This window comes from Anomalospiza imberbis, chromosome 1 (assembly GCF_031753505.1).
Source record: "Anomalospiza imberbis isolate Cuckoo-Finch-1a 21T00152 chromosome 1, ASM3175350v1, whole genome shotgun sequence".
Classification (NCBI taxonomy): domain Eukaryota; kingdom Metazoa; phylum Chordata; class Aves; order Passeriformes; family Viduidae; genus Anomalospiza; species Anomalospiza imberbis.
In genome coordinates, this window is record NC_089681.1 from 2,988,098 (window position 1) to 3,014,822 (window position 26,725).

General features: G+C 56.7%; 2 protein-coding genes across 21 annotated transcripts in view; one reads left to right on the top strand and one right to left on the bottom strand.

Annotated features, from left to right (window-relative positions):
* Positions 1-1,830: 1,830 nt before the first annotated feature.
* CCDC166 (coiled-coil domain containing 166) lies at positions 1,831-3,740 on the bottom strand. Its single transcript, XM_068179779.1, has 2 exons — positions 3,625-3,740; positions 1,831-2,812 (listed from the first exon to the last, which is right to left on the bottom strand). Exon 2 carries the CDS (start codon positions 2,790-2,792, stop codon positions 1,938-1,940), a length of 855 nt encoding a protein of 284 aa, XP_068035880.1. The 5' UTR covers positions 2,793-2,812; positions 3,625-3,740; the 3' UTR covers positions 1,831-1,937.
* Positions 3,741-7,448: 3,708 nt separating this feature from the next.
* SCRIB (scribble planar cell polarity protein) overlaps positions 7,449-26,725 on the top strand; it is a 111,422-nt gene continuing 92,145 nt past the window's right edge. For 15 of the 20 annotated variants that reach the window (XM_068179498.1, XM_068179555.1, XM_068179587.1 and 12 more), the window contains exons 1-2: positions 7,451-7,793; positions 26,446-26,563. In XM_068179498.1, coding sequence (XP_068035599.1) covers positions 7,632-7,793; positions 26,446-26,563 — 280 coding nt within the window. In that variant the 5' untranslated portion in view covers positions 7,451-7,631. Of the gene's footprint in view, positions 7,794-26,445; positions 26,564-26,725 lie in introns of all 20 variants that reach the window. The other 5 variants (XM_068179580.1, XM_068179536.1, XM_068179529.1 and 2 more) reach the window with 2 other exon arrangements.

Sequence of the window (26,725 nt, forward strand, 5' to 3'; positions counted from 1 at the left end):
TGTCACTTTGTGTGTGTGTGACAGGGCTGCCGCCCCCTCGGCCCTGGCTGGCACGGCACTGGCATCTCCACAGCCCAGTGTGGCACCCTGAGGAGCAAGGGCTGGGCTGAAGAGTGCTCCGGGTGCCCCTGCCCAACCCCGAGCTCCCTCCAGCCACACTCGGGGCAGGACCCCATGGGGCAGGAGCAGCCGTTTCCCTCCAGGATGGGCCCCAGGGGGTTGGGATGGAGCCAAGGGGGAACTTGGGTTGGGGGGGTCTCCCTTGGGGGCTCCTGTCCTGGGGGTGCTGGGAGGGAGCCCTGGTCCAGAGAACTGAGCTGAGCCTGTGCTCAGGAATTCCACAGCGCTGGGATCCAGCAGGAGGCTGGAGGAGATGATCCCTTCACTTAAGAAATGCAAATCTAAAGCAGAATGATCTCCAGGGAACTGCGGCAGGGAATTCCGAGCACAGCCTCCCTCTGGGGGTTGCTGCCAAGCCTGGGGATGTCCTGCAGCAGAGCCTGGGAAACTCACCCAGGGCTGGAATGGCTCAGCCTGGAGCAGAGCCAGGAGGATGAGTTTCCACAGCTGGGATGTTGGGGGGCTGTGGCAGCTGGGGTTTTGGGATTTGGAGATGCCATGTCTACAGCAGCTGGGACTTTGGGGTGCAGGGATTTTGGGATGCAGGGATTTGGGGATGCCGGGATTTTGGGGTGCTGTGTCTACAGCAGCTTTGGTGCTGTCTTTGGCAGCCCCGAGCTTTCAGGGGTAGCTGCACAAATCAGCAGCTCTGTTTGGCTCTGGTGTTTAGGGAAAACATCCCAAACATGCAGGGGTAAGCACGGGACTTCTTGACTTCCTTCCTGACTTCCTTTTTTCCTTCTTTCCTGCCTCCCTGGGCCAGGGGAAGATGTCCCTGCCCAGGGCAGGGCTGGCACCGGACGGGCTTTAAGGTCGCTCCATCCCAAAGCATTGCAGAGCCCCCGGGGCCGGGCTGGGGCGGGGCGGGCGCTCGGCAGCGCCGGCAGCTCGTGCTGCCGCCTGCTGGCGGCACCCGGAACTGCAGGCGGAGCGCTGCTTGCCCGCGCTCGCTGCTGCCCTCCGGTGGACAATTCCCGAACCACAGCTCCGGGAGATGAGCGGGTAAAGCGGGAAAGTCCCCGCTTTGAAAGAAAAAAGAGTTTCCTGAGCGAAACACCAGGGGTTTTCCATAAATAAATGGGTAGTGCTGCCTCTCTCCCCGAGCCTCAGGATGCTTCATAATCTCAGGAATGCCATCAGACCCCAACGAGCAGCACCTGTGCCGAGCTCCTCCCGAGTTTATCAGGAACACGGTGTGCTCCCAGGAATTCCTGCTGGATAACGAGCTCCTCCTTTAACAACCAACCCTGGGAACTCATTTTTCTTGCCTGAAGAACAACCCAAGTGGAACACTTTTGCTGTCGAACTTTCAGAGAGAGCTCCTGACCCGAATTGCAGCCGGGATGGAAAACGACGATGGCCAAAGTCCACCCTCTCTATAACCCTGTCCCTGCCCTGAGCCCTTCTCCGAGCTCCAGGGGGATTTCTCACAGCTGTAACCCTGTCCCTGCCCCTGTGCATCCCCTGTGCCCCTCCTGTGCACGCAGTGCCTGCCCCTGCCTGCTGCCAGCTCCTCAGGACTCTTTTTGGGGTGTGACTGAGCTGCAGCAAACACTGGGCTCGCCCCACTGCTATGGGCAGGGACACCTTCAACTAGACCAGGCTGCTCCAAACCCCATCCCACCCTGGCCTTGAGCCCTTCCAGGGACGGGGCAGCCACCACCTCCCTGGGACAGAAGGAGAACATCGATATGGATCTGGTCCATATTTTATGGATCCTTGTGACAAGAGCTCAAAGCCCTCAGTGCTTCCACTGCTAGAAGGAGTTGGTTGCCTCCCTGTCTGGTTCCTCCAGGTCAGGGCCAGGCGGTTTGGGGTCAGTGGCCCGCCCTGACGGGCGAGCAGGGCAGGCTGTCCCCGCGGCCCCGCGCTGCTGTGGGCAGCGCTGCCCGCTGGGCGCACCGGCTCTCCCGGAGCAGCTGCTCCTGCTGGTCTTGCAGCTGGATTCTGGCGTCCCTGAGGAGCTGGCAGTGCTGGAGGAGGCCGAGCAGCTCGTGGCGCAGGAGCCTGTTCTCGGCTTTCACCTGTTCCACGTGCTGGACCAGAGCCTGCAGCGCCACCTCCTGCGCTCCCCGGGTGAGCTGCTGCATCCTCTGGTGGAATTCCTGCTCGCAGTCGGCCTTTTCCCGCAGGAACCTGCTCCTGACGGCGTGGGTTTCCTCAGCGCAGCGTATCCTGGTGACCCGCAGCTCCTTCTCCAGCGCCTTCACCTTCTGCTCCGCCTGCACCTTCTGCTGCCTGTAGGGCTGCAGCTGCTGCAGCTCCGCGTCCAGGCGCCAGGCCTCGGCCTCCGTGTCCTTCAGGGCGCTCCTCACCTGCTGCTCCTTGCCAGCGTAGCGCGGCACCAGCTCCTCCTGCCGCGCCTGGATCTGGGCCCGATCCTGGCGGTTCTGGTCGTTCAGGGTGATGACCGTGCCTGGTGGGTCCTGGCTGAGCTTTGCTCCGCAGCGCAGGTAGGACTGGCTCTGCTCCCGAGTGCCCTGGGCTTCCCTTTCCAGGCGTTTGCTGCCCTGCAGGAGCTGCTGCGCTCTCTCCAGGTAGGTGTCCAGGTGTTGTGTGAGGACCCTGCATTCCTCCTGCAGGTGCAGTTCCCTCTCCCGGACGGGGTCCTCCGTGTCACTTGTTTCTTGGGGTGCCGCCTCATCCTTGCTCTTCTTTGTTTTGGATGCCATACCCCAACCCAGCTGTAAAACTGGAACAGGGGGAATAAACACCAGCTCAGAGCGAACGGTTTTGCCCCAGTCCTGCCCTTGAGTTTCCAACTGGTTCCTCCAGCAGCTCAGATGTCTGACCCAGAACTGTTTGGTGCCATTCCTGGAGTTGCATTTCCCACCCTGAATTGCCTCAGGAGAAAACCAAAAATGCACATTTTTAAAGATTTCTTTTTTTTTTTTTTTTTTTTTTTTTTTTTTTTTGCCATATAGTGTTGGGATATTCCTGCAGTTTGGAGGAAAAAGTGCAATTCTGCCCTGTTCCTCCCTCATTAACTCCAGTGTTTGAAGAGGCCGCTGCATCCCAAACCAGTATCTCCTGTCCAGAACCAGTATCTCACATCCCAATTTCAGGAGATTCTCTTTAAATGTAAGATTCTCAGGAGATTCTTTGTCAGTATTAATTTAATGAGATTCAGGTTTTTAAACAGTTTTTAAGCATTAATTTCAGGATTGGCTGAATTTCTGAACTATTTATTCCAGTGTAGAATGCTGGAATTCAGGATTTAGAGCTGGAGTCTGACAAGTCTGATGGTTTTAGTGAATATTTGTAATTACAAATTCTCACTTCCTAATAAAACTCATGTAAATTCTTAAGGAAAAAAAATGCAAAATTCCGGAAGACGGGTGAAAAACAGGATAAATCCACTAAAATCCCAGCCCAGGCTGCAGTGATGTGGGGAATTTCAGGGGGTTGGTGCAGGGGATTTGTGAGGGTCGGAGAATTCCCACGTGCCCATGGGAAAAGGACGAAGTTGGGATTGTATAAAAGGTGGTGTTTCAAGGCACTGACCTTCCCTGCTCCCAGGCTTTCCCCGGTCCCAGCGCTCCCGGTTTGCTGCTGGCCCTGGAGCCCGTGTGTTTGAGCTGTGTCCATGGAGACGAGCTGAGGTCACAGGGGGAGGGCTGCAGGGGCATCCCACCCCCAGCCAGGTTCCACAGCGGGATCTGATCCCCAGGGAGGCTCCAGGGGGATCCCATCCCCTGGCCAACTCTGTCAGCAGCACCCCCAGAGCCCTCCCCAGATTTCCAGCTACTGTCCCAAGCCTGGAGCCTTCCAGAGGTTGTTGTGACCCAGGGCAGGACGCAGTGCTTGGCCAGGCTGACCCCACACCTCTGACCCAGGCCCGTGGATCCCATGGATCCCATCCCACCTGCCCAGCCTGCCCACATCCCTATGCAGGGATCCAGTGTGAGTTTGGTGTGGCAGGAGGCTGTGCAGCTCCTGAAGGTCACTCAGCTGGCTCTGCAAACCTTCAGCTTCTCCTGGGATGCCAGCTCGCAGGGCAGCATGCTGGATTGAATTTAGCAAGCTTTGTGGAATTCATGTATCTGGAACAGTTTGTGATTGTTTTAGGGTTTCTTTAAAACCTTGGGATCTGGATGTGTGGAAAGGTGGATGTTGAAATAAAAAGAAGCCGTTTCCACTTCCATAGAGATGGTAGCAAAAATCTGCAGGAATCAAGAGGAGTTTTGTTATAACGTGAGGAGTAAAACTGGGAAATAAAGCTAAGAGAGGTAGGGAAAAAAAAGGATGGAAGAAGCAGGCAAAATGGGGCAAAAAGCTGAAAAACGGATTTCTCATTCCGTATCACCATGGGATGCCGGGGTGGTGCTGGGTTGGAGGCACTTTGAAGCTCATCTCATTCCCCTCCGTGCCAGCTGTTGCAGCTGAGCTCTGTGCGGCCGAGGGCCGGCAGTGCCTCGCCGTTCCGAAGTGGCAGCGCCGGCGCTGGTCATCCGAGAGGTGGGGGCCACGTCCAGTGCAATCCCCCTGCTGGCACTGCCACGTTCCCACCAGTGCCAGTGGGCGCTGCCACCGGCTCCGGCCAGCGACACGAGTTCCATGGTGGGCAGAGACTCCCCAGTGTCGGAGCCCAGGGTGTCCCTCTGGATGCCCTGGCTGTCTGAGACCCTGGCAGGGGGCTCGGGGACCCTGGCACAAAGTCAAAAACACCTGTGGCTGCGATTTTAGCCTGTGGAGAAAGCTGCCAACTTTGTATGAGGAACTACAAGCCACAAGGGTTTAAGCAGTGTGGTATTTGAATTAACACAGGGTGGAAAAGTAGAATTTTGGGGTTTTTAGAATGGGGTTCAGGGGGTACAAGATGGAGGGATTTGGGCGTGTCCTGGCCTTCTTCTCCTTCATCTTGCCCTCCATGTCTTGCTGTGATGGTGGCACTTTTCTGTTGGTTTGAGGCAGAGATTCACAGTCTAACATGGGTGATAGGAATTGGTAATAAATTGCAAACATACACACGTAGTTTTGAGTATATAATGTGGGAGCCGCCCAAGGCTCGGGGGGAGAATGCTATGGTGCACTTGCTGGGCAGAGCTCAGCAGGTCAGAGAGAGAATGTTTAGATAAGGAGAAATAAACAGCCCTGAAAGTGCAATGGGACGCATTCCAGGCTCCTCCTTTGGCTGCAGTGGGCTGGGAAGCAAAGACTCTTTAGGATCTTGGGGTCAGCCCAGCATTGAGACCCCAACACCCAGGAGCCCCGGGCACTGCAGGGACCCTGGGGGGATGTGGCTGCTCCTCTGCGAGGGGCTGAGGAGGTGGGGACGGGGAGAGGGGACAGTGCAGGGACGGGGGGCACCCCGGCTGCATCTCCGGCCAGGAGCCCCCTGGCCATGTGCCGGCACTGCCCTGACCCGGCCCTGGTCTGTGGCAGCACATTTCTCTCTCTCTCAGGATTTTTTCATAGAGCAGCACAGAGGGAAGAAAGAGAAAACAATTTCTATTTCTGCTCCTTGTTTTTCCCATGTGGAATGTGTTTGGATAATTGTTTACTTGGGGTGATTGCTTGGTTGGGTTCTGGTGAGGATTGTTGGAGCTGATGGCCAATCCAACCCACCTGTGGCTGCACTCTCAGAGAGGGTCACGAGTTGTGAGTGAGATAAGGCAGTTAGAACAAGTAGGTCTGTAGCTTTAGTATCTCCTTTAAATGGTATATTAATGGATTATAGCATAGTTATAATAAAGAAATCATTCAGCCTTCTGAACTGGAGTCGGACATCAGCATTTATTCCTACTGGGTTCAACTGCTTTTACAATAGTGGTCCCATGGGCTGCTGTCCCCCCACACCCAGCACTGCCCCGACCCAGCCCTGGTCCCTGGGCTGCTGTCCCCCCCACACCCAGCACCCCGGCCCTGGTCCCTGGGCCATTTTCCCCCCACACCCATCACCCCAGCCCTGGTCCCTGGGCCATTGTCCCCCCGCACCCAGCACCCCGGCCCTGGTCCCTGGGCCATTGTTCCCCTGCACCCATCACCCCAACCCTGGTCCCTGGGCTGCTGTCCCCCCACACCCATCACCCCGGCCCTGGTCCCTGGGCTGCTGTCCCCCCACACCCAGCACTGCCCTGACCCAGCCCTGGTCCCATGGGCTGCTGTTCCCCTGCACCCATCACCCCAGCCCTGGTCCCTGGGCCATTTTCCCCCCGCACCCATCACCCCAGCCCTGGTCCCATGGGCTGCTGTTCCCCCGCACCCATCACCCCAGCCCTGGTCCCTGGGCCATTGTCCCCCACACCCAGCACCCCGGCCCTGGTCCCATGGGCTGCTGTCCCCCCGCACCCATCACCCCAGCCCTGGTCCCTGGGCCATTGTCCCCCCGCACCCATCACCCCGGCCCTGGTCCCTGGGCCATTGTTCCCCCGCACCCATCACCCCGGCCCTGGTCCCTGGGCCATTGTCCCCCCGCACCCATCACCCCGGCCCTGGTCCCTGGGCCATTGTCCCCCCGCACCCATCACCCCGTCCCTGGGCCATTGTCCCCCCGCACCCATCACCCCGGCCCTGGTCCCTGGGCCATTTTCCCCCACACCCAGCACTGCCCCGACCCAGCCCTGGTCCCTGGGCCATTGTCCCCCACACCCAGCACTGCCCCGACCCAGCCCTGGTCCCTGGGCCATTGTCCCCCCGCACCCAGCACCCCAGCCCTGGTCCCATGGGCTGCTGTTCCCCCGCACCCATCACCCCAGCCCTGGTCCCTGGGCCATTTTCCCCCCACACCCATCACCCCAGCCCTGGTCCCTGGGCCATTGTCCCCCCGCACCCATCATCCCAGCCCTGGTCCCTGGGCCATTTTCCCCCCGCACCCAGCACCTCGGCCCGGTCCCCGCAGCTCCACGGCGTCAGTCCCAGGACCCCCACCCGAAGCCTCACCTGTGCCAGGTGCGGGGTGTGGGTGCTGCTCTCCGCCCCTCCCTGTGCTGCCGGACAGGGGACGTTTGGTTCCTCCAGCTTTTCACAGCTAGGATGGCTGGGCTTGAATCCAGACACGCTCCCTGCTCCTGGGCAGTTTTACTGTCCCCCCACAGGACTGAGAGAAGCCACCCTCCTCTCCAGCCCCAGGCCCTCATAAATCCTCTCAGACTCCATTTTCCCAGGACTGCATTTCCCAGGACTCCGTTTCCCGTTACCCAGGACTCCATTTCCCAGGATTCTTCTCCCTTTTCCCAGGACTCCATTTCCCAGGATTCCTCTCCCGTTTCCCAGGACTCCGTTTCCCAGTATTCATTTCCCTTCTCCCAGGACTCCATTTCCCGTTTCCCAGGACTCCGTTTCCCAGGCGCACCCGCGGAGGGCGGCGCGGCGCGGCCCGGGAGCGGCTCCAGGCCAGGGCGGAGGGAGCGGAGCGGGGGCGCTGCCGCAGCGGGAGCAGCCCAGCCCGGCCCTGCCCGGCCCGGCCCGGCCCCCGCACATCCGGGCGCTGCCGCAGGCCCGGCCCGTCCTGTCCCGGCGCGGCCCGGGCGATCCGGGCGGCTCGGCCCGGCCCGGCCCGGCCCGGCGCGATGCTGCGCTGCATGCCGCCGCTCTGGCGCTGCAACCGGCACGTGGAGGCGCTGGACCGGCGGCACTGCTCGCTGCAGGCCGTGCCCGAGGAGATCTACCGCTACAGCCGCTCGCTCGAGGAGCTGCTGCTGGACGCCAACCAGCTCCGCGAGCTGCCCAAGGTGAGCCCCGCGCCGCCGCCCCGCGGCTCCCGAGCGCGCCTCGGGCCGGCCGGGGCCCTCCCGAGCGCTGCCCCGGCCGAGCCCGCCTGAGCTCCGGCCGAGCCCCGGCCTGCGCGGTCCGGCCCGGCCCCGGCTGAGCCCGGCCTGCGCGGTCCGGCCGAGCCCCGGCTGAGCTCCGGCCGAGCCCCGCAGAGCCCCGACCCAGCCCCAGCTGAGCTCCGGCCGAGCCCCGCAGAGCCCCGACCCAGCCCCAGCTGAGCCCCGCCGAGCCCCTCCTGAACCCCGGCTGAGCCCCAGTCCAGCCCCGGTTGAGCCCCAGTCCAGCCCCGGCCTAGCCCCGGTTGAGCCCCAGCCCAGCCCCGGCCCGGCCCCGGCTGAGCCCCGCCGAGCCCCAGCCCAGCCCCGGCCGAGCCCCGGTTGAGCCCCGGCCGAGCCCCGGTTGAGCCCCGGTTGAACCCCGGCACAGCCCCGGTTGAGCCCCGGCACAGCCCCGGTTGAGCCCCAGCCTAGCCCCGGTTGAGCCCGGCGCCCTCGCCGTGCTCCGGGGCCGGCAGCGAGCGCTTCGGCCGCGGGTCCGTGCGGCGCCCCCGGGCCGAGAGCTGCCCCGGCTGGCGAGGAGCCCCTGGGCTGGGAGCGGCTGGCGGGATCAAGGGGTCCCCTGCCCGCGGGGGAGAGCCTTTACCCGGGTCCTCAGTCCTGTGGCAGCCGCAACCGCTGCCAAGCAAAGCACAGCGTGGATTAAAAAAACTCTGGCCTAATCAGTAAGCTGCAAAAAGTATCGAGTAAGTTAATTAGAAGCGATAGAACTGCTTTATATGATCATAGGGCTATAGAGATGCTCCAAGAGCTGGAGCATCTCTGCTGTGAAGACAGGCTGGGGGTGTTTGGCCTCAAGAAGAGAAGCTCTGGGGAGACCTTAGAGCCCCTTGCAGTGCCTAAAGGGGCTCCAGGAGAGATGGAGAGGGGCTCGGGACAAGGGGGAATGGCTTCCTACTGCCAGAGGGCAGGGTTAGAGGCATTATCGGGAAAAATTATTTCCTGAAGGATGGTGAGGCCCTGGCACAGGGTGCCCAGAGCAGCTGTGGCTGCCCCTGGAAGTGTCCAAGGCCAGGCTGGATGGGGCTTGGAGCAGCCTGGGACAGTGGAAGGTGTCCCTGCCTGTGGACAGGGACACTGTCCATATGCACTTCCCCCTGTGGAAGGGGGGTGGCACTGGCTGGTTTTTAAGATCCCTTCCATCCCAGAGCTTTCCTGGGGCTCCAGCCGGCACTTGCAGCTTCTGCTGCCATTCTGTCCAGCGCAGAGCTCTGCCCACAGGAGCACCAGGATAAGCCCTCCGTGGCTCTCCCATGGCACCGTGATCCCTGCAGAGGCACAGGACCGAGATCTGCCTGCTGCCAGCCTGGCCCAGCATCTCGTGACTCCCCAGGGTTTGCTTTTGCAGGGCAGGGCATTGGCTGGGTCCTGGAGTACCCTCCAGCAGGAACCTGAGCCGTGGTGTTCCCGTTCTGCCTGGTAATCTGGCACACGGGATGCTGCAGGTGGGAATCTGAACCTGCCTCTTGGGAAGGAAAAGGCCTTGAGACAGTAACTGGGCTGTGGGATACTGCAGAGGAAGTTTTGCTGTGTATCCCCTTTGGAAACTGTGATTTTTAAAAAGTTATTGGAGTTTTACTGTGTATCCCCTTTGGAAACTGTGTGATTTTTGAAAAGTTACTGGAGTTCTGCCTGTGCCGGAGAGAGAAGGTGTTTCACTGCCCTGTGTTTGGAGGGATGCTCTTCAGGGAGCATAGACTGAGTTGCATGTTTATTTAGATAATTGAGAATTGAGGTCATTAGCTTTCAAGGTTTTTGTTGAACACTGACATGTTATGGAATTTGCCATCAAATCTAGATAAAATAAACCCTTACAAAGCAGAAGCTCAGTTTTGATTCCGGCCAGAGCAGTTTGGTTCAGCTTTGTTAAAACATGCAAACACACAGTTGGCACATCCACACCTGAGCAGGTTCTCGTGTGTGGAAGCAGCAGCTCCTGCTCTGGTGTTTTTGGGTTCTGTTTGTCTTTCCTGCTGGTCTCTTCCTGAGCCCCAGTGAGCTGGGCTGTCTGTGGGATTCAGGCTGTGAGGTTGTTCAGGTGTGGGGACAGCAGTGTGAGACTCTGAGCTCTTCTCTCAGGTAGCTCAGCATCTTGTTGTGCTTTAGGCAGGGAGATTTCCCAAACTACTGGAAAATGTGTGTTACGGGCAGGCTGGGACTGGGAAAGGGTGTCAGTCTGTCTGCAGAGTAGGTGATTGTGACACACCCATGGAGGAGAACCTGCTGGTCCCTGTGCTCTCAGCTTTGTGTACCTGCTGAACAGTCAGAGCCTGGCCTCGTGCTGCACTGGACCCCTGGAACTGGGACACGCTGGGGTTTGTGAGCTTGGAAGAAAGAGCATCTTTTGGATTATAAATGCAAATTTTATACAGAGCTTTTGCTTGGCCTCTGATCGTGTGGATGCAGTCCTCCCTGTGATAGGCAGGCGCTGTGTGCGTGCCCTCAGTGCCCTCCTGAGGACCCAAGGAGCTTCTGTGTCACAGAGCTGTGGCACCTGTTCAGCTTGGAGCTTCAGAGTTCTTGCCGTGACCTGTCTTGGGCTCACAGGCTCCTCTCTAGCTTGCCAGTTCCCCTTTTGGAGTGTTCTGGCAAAGAATTATTAGAGGAACAAATTGAACAGAGCAGTGAGATCCTGGTCCTGTGGTCTCAGGAGAGGGACAGAGAATGGGGAGCAGCAAAGGGTGTGACCAGACCCAGTGTATAACAGCTTTGCACAACGGAGGTGAATGCTTTCAGGATGTCTCCATCTGTCTGGGAAAGGTGGTGGGACATAGAGCCATTCCCCATCCCATGGCAGAGGCCTGGAGGGTGAATGATGGCCCAGGGCGCAGCTGCTGCTGCTGGCAGGAGAGTGCTGAGTGAAACCAAAAAGGGCTCAGCTCAGAGCAAATGAAATCATTCTTCGTGCAAAATGTAGTTTAACTGAGCTGTGGAACCACGTGGCACGTGACATAACAGTGCTGTGGGTTAACATGAGCTCAGGAGAGAGCCGGAGCAGTTCAGGAAGGAGAAAACAACCAGAAATGAGGATGTGCAGAGACACCATTGTGTGTTTGTCCTCCCTCCTGGGAGAGGCTTGGAAGGAGTCTGGCTTTGGCCTTGCTGCACTCACGCTCTTCCTTCCCAGCTCCTGTCTGGAGCTGCCGAGGGCTTTCTCTGGCCGTGCTGGGTGTCAGCCCATCCCCAGCCAGACCTAAATGCCCTCACAAGGCAGGTGAACATCTGGTGCCTCCTGAAGGGAGACAAGCAGAGCAGCCCAAATGCTGCTGCTCCTGAGAACTGCCAGGGAGTTTGGGGGTGCCAGAGGTGCTGATCCTTGGAGACACACTGGGCAGAGAGAGCAGAATCCCCACTGTCCCTCCCCTTCCCAGCCCCTCCAGGTTCCATGGCTGGTTCAGAGGCACGTGAGGAGGAGGAGGAGGAGATCTGCAGTTGGTGGAACAAGGAAGCAGATTTGATGCACCTTAGGTGTGACCCAATGTGTCTTGAAGTTTTGTGTTCACTGTGCTTCCCTGAGCTGTGCCAAGGTGCCTTTGGTCCCAGGCATACAGGTCACTGCAGGAAGGGTGTTTTTTGAGGATATTCCTGTTGGCAGGGACAGATACCTGAGGCAGGAGTAGAAATCTGTGTAGTATAAGGTGAATATGGCAATGAAATTTGAAAATAAGCTGCCCTTCCACCAGGAGGAGGGAAGGTGGGAACACTGGGTTTAGGCACACGCTGTCTCTGAAGGATGGTGGTGGGAAAGCTTTTTGGCTGGGTCAGGGGGATGTTTTCCAGGTGAGGAGCCCTTCATGGAAGCAAGGCTTTTTTGGGAAAGACAGCCTGGGAGGAGGGTTTGTGCTTATCATGAGGGAAGGTGGAGAAAGGGCAGCGTGCTTGTTTCACAGGATGGGGCTGCACGTGCCTGTTTCCTGGGAGAAGGTCTGAAGAACACAGGGATGTGCCTGTGAAGATCTGTCAGAAAAGTGGGAATGAGAGAGTGTGCACAGCCTTGGGAAGCAAGTGTGTGTTTGAGGGCTCAGGCAGGGCTTTTAGGGAAAGACTTCCCCGTGGAGGTGATTTTTGAGGTGAAAGGATTGGAGGGATGGCTTTTGGAAAGGTCAGTGAGCTCTTGAAAATCTGTGAGTTTATGTGGTTTATATGGTTCCTCTTCTGAGGGGTTTCTTACCCAGCGCCAGCTGTGTGTTTCAGACGGGCTTTTCTGTGTCCTTATTTCACCTGTTTCAGAAACGTGGGATCTCTTGCTCTTTCTGTGGCACGGTTCCCCTCTGCAGGATTCCCAGTGCCCTTTGTGCTGCTCTGCCCATCTCCTGGGATTTCTGAGCAACACTGCTGTGCCTTCCTCGCCTCTCCCTTCCCAGCTGCAGGAGTTAGCCTGTGCTTCTCTCCATCCTGCAGGGTCAAGTCCTCTTCTGGCTGCTCTTGCTTCTTTGCCACCTCTCCCTTGTGGAAACTTGCCTGTTTTGAGCCTAAATTTCCCCAAACTGCTTGGGCAGTTTGAAGGGATAGATTAAATCTGTGTGGGAGCATCTGCTGCCCCATTGCAGGGATTTGCTGCCAGGGCGATACTACATGGTTTAATGGAAAATGATAACTTCCCTTTGATAAGTTGCCTGTGCTTTCCACGAGGGTGTCTGAATTCCAGAGGTGGAAAAGACTGGCTCCGTGCTGACTTGTGGTACACCTGTCTTGCAGAGAGTGGTAGCTGCAGGATCTCTGCAGGAGCAGGCTGGAGAGCAGTTTTGGTGGTGAGGGTTTTGGAAGTACAGCTGGCTAAATCACTGTGTTGGAGCTGCATAACACCTCAGTCATCCAGGCCACTCCTGAGCACTTGAGAAGCACAGGTCTCAGTCACCAGGAAGGAATGAACACATTCCATGGAATGTGGGGAGGTGGCAAACAGAGCCGGTCACAGCCCAGAAGGATCCAGAGACTCTTGGTGTGCTTTTGGAGGAGTGCTCCAGTTTGGAGTATGGGGAGGCAGGAGGGAGGCTGGAGGAAGCCTGGGTGGAGCAGAGCTGGTAGGACCTGGTGTATGAGGACAAGAGGGTGGAGCTGAGTAGGAGCTGAAATCCTGAACAAGTCTGTGCAGAGGGAGGAGACCTCGGAGCTCCGGTGTGTCAGCACGAGTGTGCCCAGGCACAGGCTGCTGGACACCTGCCGGGGAGTGCTGGGCTAGAGGTGTCTGAGGCTGTGGGCTGTGCAGAGGGGAAGCCCCAGGGCTGGCTGTGGTCCCAGGGGTTTTAGCAGTGATGGTGCTGAAGAGGAACGCCCCGAGCTTTTCTAATGTAGGGGCTGCAGTTCCTCTGCTTTGCTTTTTCCTCACTGCTGAGCCCAGGGCAGAAAACACTCTTCTCACTGCCCAGTGAGCTGATAGCCCCCTGCACTGGAAACTGTGGGAGACACTGGGGAGAGGATCCCATTTCTGTCCAGGGCAGGTCCTGCCCTGTTTGGGCTTGTTGCCGTTTGCATCATGGCAAGGCCCTTTGAAACTGGCCTGGTTTCAGCAGTTCCTCCTGTTTGGCTGCTGTGGCCTGGGGTGAGAGCATCCCTGTGTAATGTCCAGAGCAGGGTCCTGCCGGGAACTGGGGTCCCACTGGGAATCGGGATCCCGCCAGTGCCAGGATCCTGCCGGGGGCCAGGATCCCACTGCACCCAGGAGCCGGGATCCCGCTGGGAGCCAGGATCCCACTGGGAATTAGGATCCCACTGGGAGCCAGGATCCCACTGGGAACTAGGATCCCACTGGGAGCTGGGATCCCACTGCATCCGGGAGCCAGGATCCCACTGGGAGCTGGGATCCCACTGGGAATCAGGATCCCACTGCAGCTGGGGGCCAGGATCCCACTGGGAGCCAGGATCCTGCCAGAGGCCAGGATCCTGCCGGGGGTCAGGATCCCACTGGAAATCAGGATCCCACTGCATCTGGGAGCCAGCATCATACTGGGAATCAGGATCCCACCGGGAGCCAGGATCTCACTACACCCAGCAGCCAGGATCCCACTGGGGGCTGGGATCCCACTGCATCCGGGAGCTAGGATCCTGCTGGGAGCTGGGATCCCACTGGGAATCGGGATCCCACTGCAGCTGGGGGCCAGGATCCTGCCGGGAACCAGGATCCCTCTGGGAGCCAGGATCCTGCAAAGGGCCAGGTTCCCACTGGGAATCAGGATCCCACTGGCAGCCAGGGTCCCACCAGGAATCAGGATCCCACTGCACCTGGGAGAAGCTTGAGGCCATGCTTGTCACTCTCCCAAAGCAAAAAGGGGCCTCGCAAAGCTAATTAAGAGCAGCTTTTAATTTCCTGGCATGTGAAGGCTGTAAGGAGGATCTTGGGGTTTATTTACTTCCATGGAAGAGTAAAGCTTCTCCTTCTAATCTCCCTGCACTAATAGCCCTTCCCTGAGAAAGTCAGGGAGCCAGGAATGCTCCATGTGTGGAGCCAGCCTTGGAGCCTGCCAAGGCTTGATGTGGGGTGGGCACCTCCTCTTGCTCTGGATGTGGTTCTTTCCATCCCAGGCTGTGTCAAAGCTGCAGCTGCATTTGTTTAACAAAACCAGCCAACAAACTGGTTTCACTTGCTGGTTGTGAGACTTGTGTGTGGAGCTGGCATGGCTCTCGGTGCTTTGCAGGAGCTCAGGAGCCCTGTGGGACCGCTGGATGTGTGTTTGTCTCTCCAAAAGCCATGTATTCTGCATTGCTGCTGCCTAGAAGTTAGAATAAGTGCAGGCCATCTCCCCTGCAGCCTCCCCTGGTGACAGCAGAGGTGTAGGATCTGCTCTGGGTTGGCAGCAGCCAAACACAAGCTCAGTCATGGAGAACAGAGCTGATAAAACTCTTGGATGTGCAATACAAACAGGGAACAGGAAAGAGCTGCACAGATGGATTTTATGCTTGAGGTCTGTGAAAGGGAAGTGACTGTTAATACTCAGTTCTCTGAGCTCCGAGGTGTGTTCAGCTCTGTGGGACAGGTGTGGGTGTGCTGCCCAGCCTGTGTCTCCCCACCAGCTCTGGTCTTGGAGGAGGTTCAGGTGCGTGGAATAGGAGGTGCAGAGGCAGCTGGGCAGTAGAGTGGTTTAGTGGAGTAAAAAGTCGATGAAAATTCGGGTGTCCATGGTTGGAATGGCTCTGCCTCTCAGCAGACCTTCCTTGGCACTAGTTTGGTACCTGCAGGGAGGTCAGAGGTGGAAGCACCTGCTCAGTCCTTGCAGGGTTGTTATAAACCCCTCTGTAGGTCTCTCTTGGGTGGTTTAACACCTGCCCAGTGTGTGGTGCTGCCAGCTGGGTTCGGGGTGTCCTTCTGGGGTTCCTGCTGTTGCTGGGGGTGGTTATCTGTGCCAGGTCCCCAGCCCCAGCTGCTGTTCCCCGTGCTGTCTCTGAAGCCTGAATGTGGCATTGCAGAGGCCCTGCCTGCTCCTCCTCCCCGGTGTCTCGGGTTCCCTTTGGCTGATGCTGACTATCTGCCAGGAAGGATTAGTTCATTGATCAGGCTGGAGGTAGAGGCAGGGCAGGGTTAACCTCTTCAGCTCTCCTCTGGCCTGCTCCGCGTGTTTCCTGCGTTTTGGAGCCCTGTTTTGCCATCTCCCTGGCAGGAGCGTGGTGGATGGAAGGGATGCTGTGTGCTGGGCAGGGGGATGTGGCATCGCAGCGCCTCTGTGGGCTCTGGCTCCTCAGTCATTCCTGGGTCAGGGCATTTACTGCTGTGTGCCTGAGCTGTTCCCCTGGGAGCTGCTCCAGCACCTTCTTCCTTGTCCTCTTCCTGCTCGGGGGAGGTGTTTGGGTACACTTAACTCTTCCTCAAGACTTCTCCAGTCCCCCAGATGTGCTGTCCTGCACCCTAAGGGTACAGGCTGCCATGGAGTCCCCCACTTTGCATCAGTTACTGGGCTTGCTCTCATTCCCTTGTCTTGGATTCCTAGTTTCAGGGTTAGACCTGGTTTGTTGGGTTTGTTTGGTGGTTTTAAGGTGCCTCACTGTGCTGGAAATGTATCTGTTGCATAAACCTGCTTTTGATTTCTGCCTCTGGAAAACACAATCTGATTGGAAACAATTGCAACAGGTTATTGTATAATGCAGCTTTTGGCATTTTCCCCTTTGCTAACAGCTGTGGCATACAGATCAGTCAGTTACTTTTTGTAACTGCAAGCTGACCCCTCTTTGCTGAGAGGATGGTGTAGAAGTAGATGGTGTCCCCTGGCTGGATGGGAGCAGGCGATTCCTGAGGTGCAGGTGTGCCAGGGAGGGGCCTGGCTGGGAAGACCTAAATGCTCGGGCAAATCAGAAAGGGGCAGAGGTGCTTGGGCAGTACCTGTGGTGTGCTGGGTTTGGCTGCTTCTCCCACACCCAGGATGCTCTCCCTGAAATGATCTCCAGATTAATGCTTTTGCAGTAGTCACAGAATCACTGAGGCTGGAAAAGACCTTCAAGACCGAGTCCTACCTTTGACTGAACACCATTTTGTCAACTAAACCACAGCACTCAGTGCCGTGATTATTTCATATATTCCAGTGTTCCAATGGAAAGTGCCCCTGAGTGCCCTGTGCCTGCCACAGGGAGTCCCGGGCCTTCCTTTCTTGTCCCGTCCGGCTGCACAGCCCAAGGTGGAGGCTGTGAGTGCTGGGATTGTGGTCAGGGCCCCTCTTCACACAGCCATAGTCTGCTGCTGCCTCGTGTGGAAGATCAGCGTGAGAGCATCGATCACTTCCCAGGCCCTGGCAGCAGTGGGATGCTAATTGTGGTGTCTGGGTTTAATTCTGGCTCAGGACTGCCTTTCTGGGGGCCTGGGCTGGTTTGTTGTTTCACCTGGAGACGGGACTGCTCCCTGCTCCTGGCTGTGTGCCGTGTGTCAGGGCAGCTGCTGCCCCGGCCCCTCCGGAGGGGACAGCATTCCTCGGGCCTGCTGCCGTGCCTGAGAAGCAGCAGCTGCCGAGCCTTTGGCTCCGAGGCTGCTGGCTTTGTCTTTGCTGGAATGCATTCCCAACCCTTGAGTACTTTTCTGTGTTTGCAGTGCATTCCTCAGGGCCCCGTACGGGGTTAAATAGTCGGAAATCCGCCGGGCTGCGAGGGGAGGGCTGGGGAGGCAGTGTCCTGGCAGGGAGCAGCCTGCTGGGGCTGCCCTGCTCCTCCTGCTGCCTCCAGCGTGGGCAGGAGCATGTGGGGCCACTCCTCTGGGTGCCCCCAGTGCCCCTGCCCCGCCTCACTGCCCCTCCGTGCCTCTCCTGCCGTGGGCACACAAGGAGAGTCCTCTCTGTCCTCTCCTCCTGCCCTCTGCCGTGGCTCTGGCTGCAGACCAGAGCGTGGCTGGCATGTCACCGGTGTGCCCTGGGGACTCTGAATTGCCACCTTCCCGGTGTTGGTGACCATGTGTCTGCGGCCAGAGCTCACTAGCCTGGAGCTGGTTCAGGATCTGGCTAGAAATACTGTGAGGAGGGGAGAAGGAGACACTTGTGGGGTGGGAGACAGCTGGGAAGATGTGGTGTTGGGGGGCAGCTGGTCTGTGTCCACTGCCTGAGGTGGCTCAGACCAAGTCCCTAGGCACCTGCAGGGTGGCTGTGGTGCCCTCCCTGTGGCACCACAGTTGCCCCTGGGGCTGCTTTGCTGGAGCTCCAAACTGATGTTCCCACCTCTCACACAGTGTGACAGCTTGTTTGACCTCAGCTCATCTTAATTCAGTTATCCTCATCAGATTCCAGTGATTCTTCTTGAATTGAGCTGTTCTGGGAATAACCATTGCCTTCCTGGTTTCTGACTGTAGGGAGAGGTGTCTCTTGGGTTTGCTGCACTGTTACCTAGAGGCGCTGGGCTCTGCTCAAGTGAGTCCTGCTCTGCTGAGGGAGCTGTGCAGCCTCTGGAGCTGGGCCCGTGCTGCCCAGCCATGGCACACAGGTCTGGCTGGATCTGTGGCCTCACCTGTGCCATGCTGCCTTTGAGCACGGTGGCTGGGAAGTGCCGGGTTTAACCTTAGAGCTGATCAGCTCCTGGCTGTTTCGCTTTGCATTTGCTGCTTCCAGCTCCTCCTGACTCTGTCCCAGGCTGGATTTCCCCAGAGACAACACCACCGGCACAGGTGTGAGATCTCTCAGCACACCTGTGGAAGGAGGAGCCCAGGTGTCCTCACACTTCACCTGCCTGTAGGTGTCTGAGAGGGGCTGCATGTCCCTGTGCCCAGCTGTGGAGCATGCAGCAGGCTCTGCTTCCTCCAGGGACAGGAGGAAGATGTCCAGCCCATGTTTAACCAGGAAAATGGGAACAAAACACAAGGCTCAAGTACATGAGCTGGTTTGGCTGCCAGCATTTGAGGAGCTGCTGTGTTGCATTGCAGACAGATGGGTGGACAGACACCTCCTGCCTGCAGTGCAGGGTCCCACGCATTCATCCGGCCTGGAGACAAGCTCAGAACTCATCCAGGAGCCCAGCCCACAGTGGCATGGGAAGCAGGCCCTCTTGCTGGTGAATCACAAGGAGAATTGTAATTATTTTCCTGCTGCACAGTCTGATCCTGCTTTAATTAAACATGTGCTGTCCTGCTGGAGGCAGGGACTGCTCTAGCAGGGCTGGACAGGTGGACTTGAAATTTTCTGAAGAGAAATGAGAGGTGAGGAGACTGAGGAGCACCTTAGCACGGGTGCTTCCAGGGTTGGAAGGGTTGGCAGAACCTCTGCCTTGGAGCCCCTTAGCTCGTGTTGGAGGAGCGGTCACACAACAGGCACCGCTGGGCTGCTTGGTCCCTGAAGAAAAGCTCTACTACCAGCACTGCTGGCTCAGGGCTGGTGTCTCGGGGCAGCCTGGGTTGTCACGGGTTGTTATTGAGGAAGAGGAGTGTGAGAGAACAGGTTGTAAAAGAATAGAGATGGTGCTGAAGGCAATCTCACCCCTGATGAATTGCAGCTGTACTAATTAATTACCGAAGAGTGGGAACAGCCTTGCCCTTAAGAGGTCACAGCTATATCCAATGAGGATGGGTGTTATAAAAGAGGGGGTTAACTGGTCGAGAGTCCACCAGAGTCGGAGTTTGCTGGCTGTGCTGTGAGGGACAGACAGGGTCAGGTGGCCATGTAAGGGATAGGAAGGAGTTAGCTGGCCCTGCAGAAGGAAGAGGGAAGGAGAGAAAGAAGTCAGTGTTGTGTGGAGCTGCCTGGGAAGTTTACAGAGAAGGTATGAGAGTTTTTTTCACTGCAGGATAACAAACTGATGGTGCCAGTCAGTTTGAGTCCAGCGTTGCTTGGTGCCAAGCACCAACACTGATAAATGGTGCCCCATGTGAGGAGAGAACATCTACAAGAGAGGAGATGTCTGAGCCCTGCTGTTTGGGCAGCAGAGCTGGGAACACCATGGTGGTTTTGGCTGCAGAAGCAGAGTCTCTGTCCCATTCCAGAGCCAAGGCTGTGTTTGTGGTGTAGAGCCTGTTCCTGATTCCAGCTGTGTACATTGTCACCACCTGCTTTCAGAGCAGGTTGTTGTGGCTCTGTGGTTAAGCTGGTGTTTGACTCTTCTTCCCCTGACACGTGTCCTGCTCCACTCCAATAGCGCTGCTGTTTATTACCTGGAGAGGTTCTGAGGTGTTGCACTGAAACCTGCCTAAAGCCTGCTTGTCTGAGGGGGGATGTCCCCACAGCCTGTGGTGGCACTGGGCAGCCCCCCTGTCCTGTCTGCTGCTGGCAGGAGGGTCCTGGGGCCGAGGCAGCTCCATCAGCTGTCCGTGCTGAGGACAGCATGGCTCCTTCTCCAAGGAAACTGGTAGAGGAGCTCAGGTGTCTGTCTGTCCTCCTCTCTGTGTCTCAACAGATGAGGATGTCTCTGGTACAGGTGAGAACATGGGGGCTGGCCCTCCAAGGAGAGAGCACCCGGTGGTGCTGGGGAACAAAGACCCCCATGTCCTAGTTCCCTTCCCATGGCATTATGAAATTGGGCACCAGCTGAAGGGGAGGGCTGGAGCTTAGCCTTGGTTAGGCCAGAAACCCTTTTTTTGTAGCCTCAGGAAAACAAAGGTTTGGAAAAGGGTGGTGGTGCTGACCTGGGAGGGGGGATCAGTCCGCATGCAAGACACCTCTGGTGTTTTCCAGGTGCCAGGCTCAGCAGCCAAACACTGTCTCTGTTTCCTTGGCAGTGCAGATACATCTCCTGCAGGTGGGACGGGAGCACCCAGGGCTCGTGTTGCCACACAGGGAATGGGCACAAGGCTCTGTGGTTGCTGCAGACACCAGCAGGCTGCCAGGAGAGCTCAGTGGCTCTGTCCCTGACCCTGCCATGCTCTATCAGTCTGCCCAGGGTGTTGCAGGACTGCAGCCTGTTCCCTGAGCAGCAGGAGCAGCTCCAGCAGCCCCCTGTGCCAGCACGGGGGTGGCTCTGGTGGCCCAGCCCCGGAGCCAGGCTGCCTCTCTGTCCCTAATCCTCATGGCTGGCTTTCCAGGCTGCCCTTGGGATTTTGCCGTTTCTGGGAAACGGCATAGCTGAGTGGTGGCTCAGAGGGTTTGTCCTGAGCCTTTTATCCATTGTCCTTTCTTGTTTTTTCATTTTCCACCTCTTGGTCTGACTGAATAAGTGAGTGGGGGGCGGACCAAGGCTCTGCCGAGCATCACGCTGCAGCAGGGGGGAGTCGTGGGGTTGGTGTCTGAATTCCTAGCATCACTGGACACTGTGGTTCTCTTAGATCACCTAACAGCTCCAGCAACCCTTTGTTCCTGTCCTGGGGCTCTGCTGCAGCCTCAGCAGTGTTGCTGGGAGCTTCACAGACATGAACGCAGACATGTCACATCAGCTGGAGAAACACAACTTGGTCATGGCAGAGAGGGGATGGAACCTGCTCCAGGTGGTTCCTTAAAGACAGGGACTGGGCTCAGAAGGCCCTTTGAGATTCTGCTGTGTGTGTATGTCACAAGACACTGCTGTGTGTGCACATACTGCCCTGGGTAGCTGCTGTAGCTGACCTTCCTCTGAGCAGAGCTTGGACTACCTGGGATAACAGATCCCTTCCAGCCTCACCCTCTGCATGGATCTCTGTGCTGCACATTGCCTTCTGGAGCGAGCTGCTGTCCCTGACAGCCTGTCCCTCCTCCGCCTGCACCTTTGCAGTTCTGGAGCTGTTGGCTCTCCAGAACATCCCCTGCTGTCTGGGTGTGCCTGGCAGCTCAGTTCTGGAGTCTGCAGAGCCTGGGATGCTGGCCTGGTGCTGCTCCAGTCTGTGAGGACAGGTACAGGTCTGTTGGGCAGGGCAGGAGGTGGCTGGTGCAGGTTCGGAGCGGGACAGTTGTTTCCTATGCAGCGAGTGAGGAAGGGGTGCAGGGTCCTGTTGTCTCTGCTCAGGAGTGGCTCATCTCGTCCTGATGTTGGCCAGTGCCTCCTCCAGTGCCTCCCATCCGTGCTGCTGCTGACCCCTCGTGCCATGCTGGGGTTATGAGGGCAGAAGGTCATTCCTGGCTCAGGTGGGCATCTCCTTCCTTCTGGGAGCGCTCTGCTTGCCTGTGGGCCTGGAGCCGTGCCCTGCCCTGGCTGAAGTACGGGCACACCTCGCGATTCCCCAGCTCCTCAGGGGCAGGGACCTCTATGCTTGTGCCTCTTGCTGGCTGGAAAGCTCTGCCAGTGGGTGCTGGGCATCCCTGAGTTGTCAGGGAGAATCGTGTCTGCAGTCAGCCATGGGTGCCTGGGGCTGCCCAGGTGTTCCCCTGCTCAGCAGGAGCCAAAGGTGCCTCTGCCAGGGGAGCCTGGGTGTGCTGCTGCCAGTGTGTCTGTTTTCCCAAACCGGCTGAGCCTGTTCCTGTGGGTAACCCCAGTCCAGCCCCACGTGGGGTGTGGGAATGTTCCTGGGGCAGGACTGGCCTCCCCACGGAGGGTGAGCTGGCCTGGCTCTGCTGGCTGCTGCAGGCTCTTACCTGGAAGGGCTCATTCTGGGCACAGTTTGGGCTGTCACAGTGTGATCCTGCTGTCACCACTGGGTGTTTCAGAAACTGATGCTAAATGCAGTGCTCTGGATCAAGAGGCTCGCTAATAATTGCGTGGGGCTTTCATCCCTTCTTACTCCTGCATAGATCAGCCAGTTGGAACGGGCCCAGAGGAGGCCACAGGGATGATTAGAGGGCTGGAGCACCTCTCCAGTGATGAAAGGCTGAGAGACTTGGGATTGTTCAGCTGGGAGAAGAGAGGGCTCTGGGAGACCTTGGTGCAGGCTTTCAGTACCTACAGGGGCTCCAGGAAAGCTGGACAGGGACTTTGCACAAGGGATGGAGTGACAGCACAAGGGGAGTGGCTTCCCACTGCCAGAGGGCAGGGATGGATGGGATATTGGGGAGGAATTGTTCCCTGTGAGGGTGGTTTGGCCCTGGCACAGGGTGCCCAGGGAAGCTGTGGCTGCCCCTGGATCCCTGGAAGTGTCCAAAACCAGGTCGGATGGTATTTGGAACAACCTGGGCTAGTGGAAGGTGTCCCTGCCCATGGCAGGGGGGTGGGATTGGGTGGTCTTGAAGGTCCCTTTCTACCTGAACCTTTCTATGGTTTGGCATCCCAAAACTGCCATCACATAACTTCCAGCCAGAACAGAGTTCAGCACTGAAAAGCCAGTGCCAGATGTCTCCATTCTCCAGCTAAGGGGGGAAAAAGCCACTCAGTGACAAGGGCAGGATGCAGAAAGGGAGAGGCAGGTCTGTAGAGGGGAGCTGTGGGACCTGTGGATGTGTAGTGATTGTGGGGTGTCACTGGGCAGGCTTTGGCTCATGAGGGGCTCCCCAAATCCTGCTGGTTCCATCTCATGGGTGGTATTGGCCACACTCAGCCTGTGACTGGCAGCAGCAGCGAGGGGTGTCTGAGGGGTTTTATTGGTTTCACAGAGTCGAGAGGAGTCCAGAGTCCACTGGAGCCAAGAGGCTCTCCTGGGAGGATCATTATTTGGTGGTGCCAGGGGCCCAGAGGAGTTTTGGGCTGTCCCCCATGGTTGAAGGTTTGAGCAGCCTGCTCTGGCCTCCTCCTGGTCCTGTCCTGAGCAGGAGGGTGGACTGGAGATCTCTCAGGTACCTTCCATCACAAATTATTGCATGGATCCACGATGAAGGTCTGTGATACACAAAGGATTAGAAGGCTATTGTATCAGATTATATCTCAGTCCCTTTTGACTGGAGAAATCCATGGGTCTAGGTTGCCTTTTTTTGTCTTTTTTAAAGATTGAAGTACCTGAATTCAGTTTCAGAACTTAGCGAAAACGCTTGAATGTGTTTGCGTACATTTGGCTCTCAAGGGGCTGCTGAGGGAGGGTGTTACATCTGAAAACCTGCTGCAGAGCCCGAATTTCACAGTTTTCTGCCTTTTTTTGCAAGGTTGTCATTTTGTGGAGCATTACTTATCTTTTGGCATATGGTTCTTTACAAACCCTTTATACCTGTCCCTAATTAATGACTGTTTAATGTATTTCCAGTTGGTTGCACTGTGGCTGCTCTGCTCTGGGCATTGTAAGAGCTTATGTCCCTGAATTTGAATTGTAGGACAGTTTTGTAGCTGTTTTCTGCCTTATCCACCCTGTGAATACTCCCATGCTTCAACAGAGAGAATCTTTGTAGTGCACCCTGCTTTGCAGAGGCTTTTTCCCCCAGTTACACCCAGCTGCTGTTATGTTGGTACCCCCTAATCTTTAGCTTTTTTTTTTTTTTTTTTTTTTTTTTTTTTTTTGTTAATTATAGCTTCCATCACATTCTGAGCTGCTGGAGTCCCATGTGCTGATTCTGGATTCCTGTGTGCTGGAATATTTCTGTGTTGGTCCTTGTGGGCCTTGGGCTTCTGGGCTGCCAGGAAACAGGGAGAGATTGGGCTTACCTTTTTTTCTTCTTCAAACTTCTATTTTTAATCTACTCCGAGTCCATTTTGGACATTGAGGGATCTGGGTTGAGCAGAATTGGTGGCGTTTTATTTTATACATCAGAAAACGTTGAAGCTGAGGGAGTTTCTCTTTATTGGAGATGTTAAGTGTGGTGCCAAATCCAGGGGTTTTCTTTGTCAGCTCTGGGAATTGGGGTGAACTTTGATTAGTAAAAGGGATAATTGCCAGTCACCAGAGATGTGTAATCAAGGTTTCACTCTTAGTTCTAGCAAGAATTTTTAAATCAATTTGTTCTCACTTTCAAGTGTCACAAGTTAATCTCCTGTGCAGGTTTTGCCTTGAGTTGTTGGGCTGAGCTGAAGTCTTCATCTCCCAGAATACTGAGATGGAAATGACATGGAAATTCATGTCAGAGGCAGCACTTGCAGCTCTTGGTCACATCCTCTTGCCATCTTTCTTTGGCAAATATAAAACCTGCATTCAGGCATGAAAACACTGTAATTCTCACGTTTGTTTTTTCTGGCTACCACTGATGGCTGTTGGCTGGTTTTACTTTTTGTCCCCTCTAAATGTTTTATTCAGGTCCGGTGTAAGTGATTCTGCCAAGTGGGATGTCGCTCTTGCAGCTCTGCACGTGGGCTGTGCCCAGCTCTGGCAGTGCCATGGGGTTTAAAAACCTTTTCATTTTCTTTCTAAGGAAAAAGAAGGAGCTGGGAGCTGCTGCTCCACGCACAGCCCGGGTTTATTCCCGTTTGCTCTAGTGTCATTTAAAAGTGTGGCCATGTGTTCTGAGCTGCCTGTGCCCTAGGCAGCAGTGCTGCAGCCGGGGCTGTGGCTGCTCAGTCCCTGTGGTTATTTTCCAGTGTGCAGACTCTGGCAGGTCAGCACCATGTCTTGTCTGGAATTTCCTTGCTTTCTAAAATTAGGAGAAGGCTCTAGGAAACAATAGCAAATCAAGTCTCTAAACTCCTGCTCCCCTGAACCTTTGTTGTCATTTAGACTTTCACCCACTTCCTTTTCACCAAGCTGGTCTGCATTATGTAAACAGAGTTAAACAGGGCCAGTGGTGAGCTGGTGAGAGGGGTTATTTTTTAAATTTATTTACTCATGACACAATTGTTATGGTCCTTTAGGACATCAGAGGTGAGAATTTCCTATCAGTGCTGTTCATCCCTGATCACTTTCCCTGTGCAGTGCTGTGCAAGCAGGGCAGCAGGGGCTGTGCTGGGGTTTGTGCCCCTCAGACACACACTTGTGCCCAGCAGTGTGTCCTGGCTGGGACCTGGGAGCTGCAGAGCCTCGGCTCTGTGCAGAAACCGCTCCAGTTACAGCAGCAGAGCTCGTGCTTGTCACTGCAGGAGTGGGGAGCAGCTTGCTTGTGCTCTGTGCACCTTGTAGGGTTATGTTTGCTCCTCCCTTGTCTGCTCCGTGCTCTCGTTTTCCACGGCGTTGGGGGGCCCTGAGGGTGCCCCACACCTGACTGTTCCCTGCAGGTGTTCCTGGGGAGGTCTGTCCCAGCAGCTCTTGTGCAGGTGTGTACCTGGAAAGGCACCTGAGGAGGGAGGTTCAGAGCTCGCTCTGGTTTGGTCCCTCTCAGTGTGAGCTGCAGGAGTAGCCCCATCTCTGGCCGTGCTTTGGGACCTCGGGATGACCCCAGGGTTGCCTCTCCTGTGACCCTCACAACAGCCTCTCCTGTGCTGTTGTGACCCCTCCCTGGGGTCTCTGAGGACAACCAGAGGTGATGTAATTTAGGCATGGCCTGTGCATGTCACTGCACAGACCTGAGCTCATTCTCGGTCACTTCTGAGCATTTTCTGCAGTGGCCCCACATTGTTGTTTGTTATTCCCAGGACTCCGAAACAATCCGGGAAATGCAGCAAACACCCCAGCCCTGGCTCCCATCCTGTCCAGGAGCTGACCTCTGGCAGTGGTTAGGATCAGCTGCAGTATGTGGTCAGTTGATAATTACAGTACATTGTCTTTAGTGAACTCACTGGGGCTGGTGGTGACTTGGAGGAGTGATTGGTGGATCCTGGAATTTGCCATTTGCAGCTGATGGACTTCTGGGAGCCCCAAGGGGTGTGTGAAAAAGTCTGGTGTTGTGAGGCCCTTCCTGCCACCATTCCTATGGCTGTGGTGTTTCTAGAAAGGAATTTTTGTGTTTTGTCTAGTTCAGTGTTAGCTGGGGCTGTGCTGACAGCTCACCTGTGCCTTTTCCACCTGGCACAAGGGGTGCAAGCCTGTCCCTGATGGTGTGGGACCCTGCCACTGATGTCCTGACCAAACGTGCTGCACAGCAGGTGTGTGCAGCAGCAGGGACAGCTCTTTGGGCTGGTGGTCTCCTTGTGTTTCTCCTCTGCTGGCCCTTCTGGACCTGCCTCACAAGCTCAAGTGTCTGCTGCGAGCTGCTCTAGAGCGACTTCCCTGTGGTTCTGGGCTTCAGAGCCTGAGGGGAACTGTTATTGTAGGGAACAGGGAATGTCTGGTCTGTATCCTTGTGCAGGAGGGAGGAGAGCAGTGGGGTCCCAGATGCTAAATGAATGATCAGCCCGAACTCTTCCATGCCTTTTTTCTTTTAGCCTCATCCCTCGCAGCCCTTCATGGGGATTCTGCTCCATACAGGGACTGCCCCTGGCTGGGATGGGGGTGGTGGGAGCAGGCAGGGCTCTCAGGGTGGATGCTCAGGCTTCTCCTGAGACGAGATGGGTGTTCCCCAGAAGTGCTGCTGACCCCGTTGTGTCACTTCTGTCACAGCCTTTCTTCAGGCTTCTGAACCTGCGCAAGCTGGGCCTGAGCGACAATGAGATCCAGAGGCTTCCCCCCGAGGTGGCCAACTTCATGCAGCTGGTGGAGCTGGACATCTCCCGCAACGGTGAGGCCAGAGCTGGGCAGCAGCAGGTGCCCAGACCCCGCAGTGCCCTCGTGCTCCGGAGAGGCTGTGCCTCTCCTCACCCTCAGGGCTCCTCAGCTGTGACAGTGGGCTTGTGTTACTGTGTCTCAGGCTGCCACCACTACCTGCTCTCCCATTTTCTCA

What these genes read in the sequence shown, in the direction of transcription:
- CCDC166 (XM_068179779.1), bottom strand. Translation starts at nt 2,792, where the DNA reads ATGGCATCCAAAACAAAGAAGAGCAAGGATGAGGCGGCACCCCAAGAA.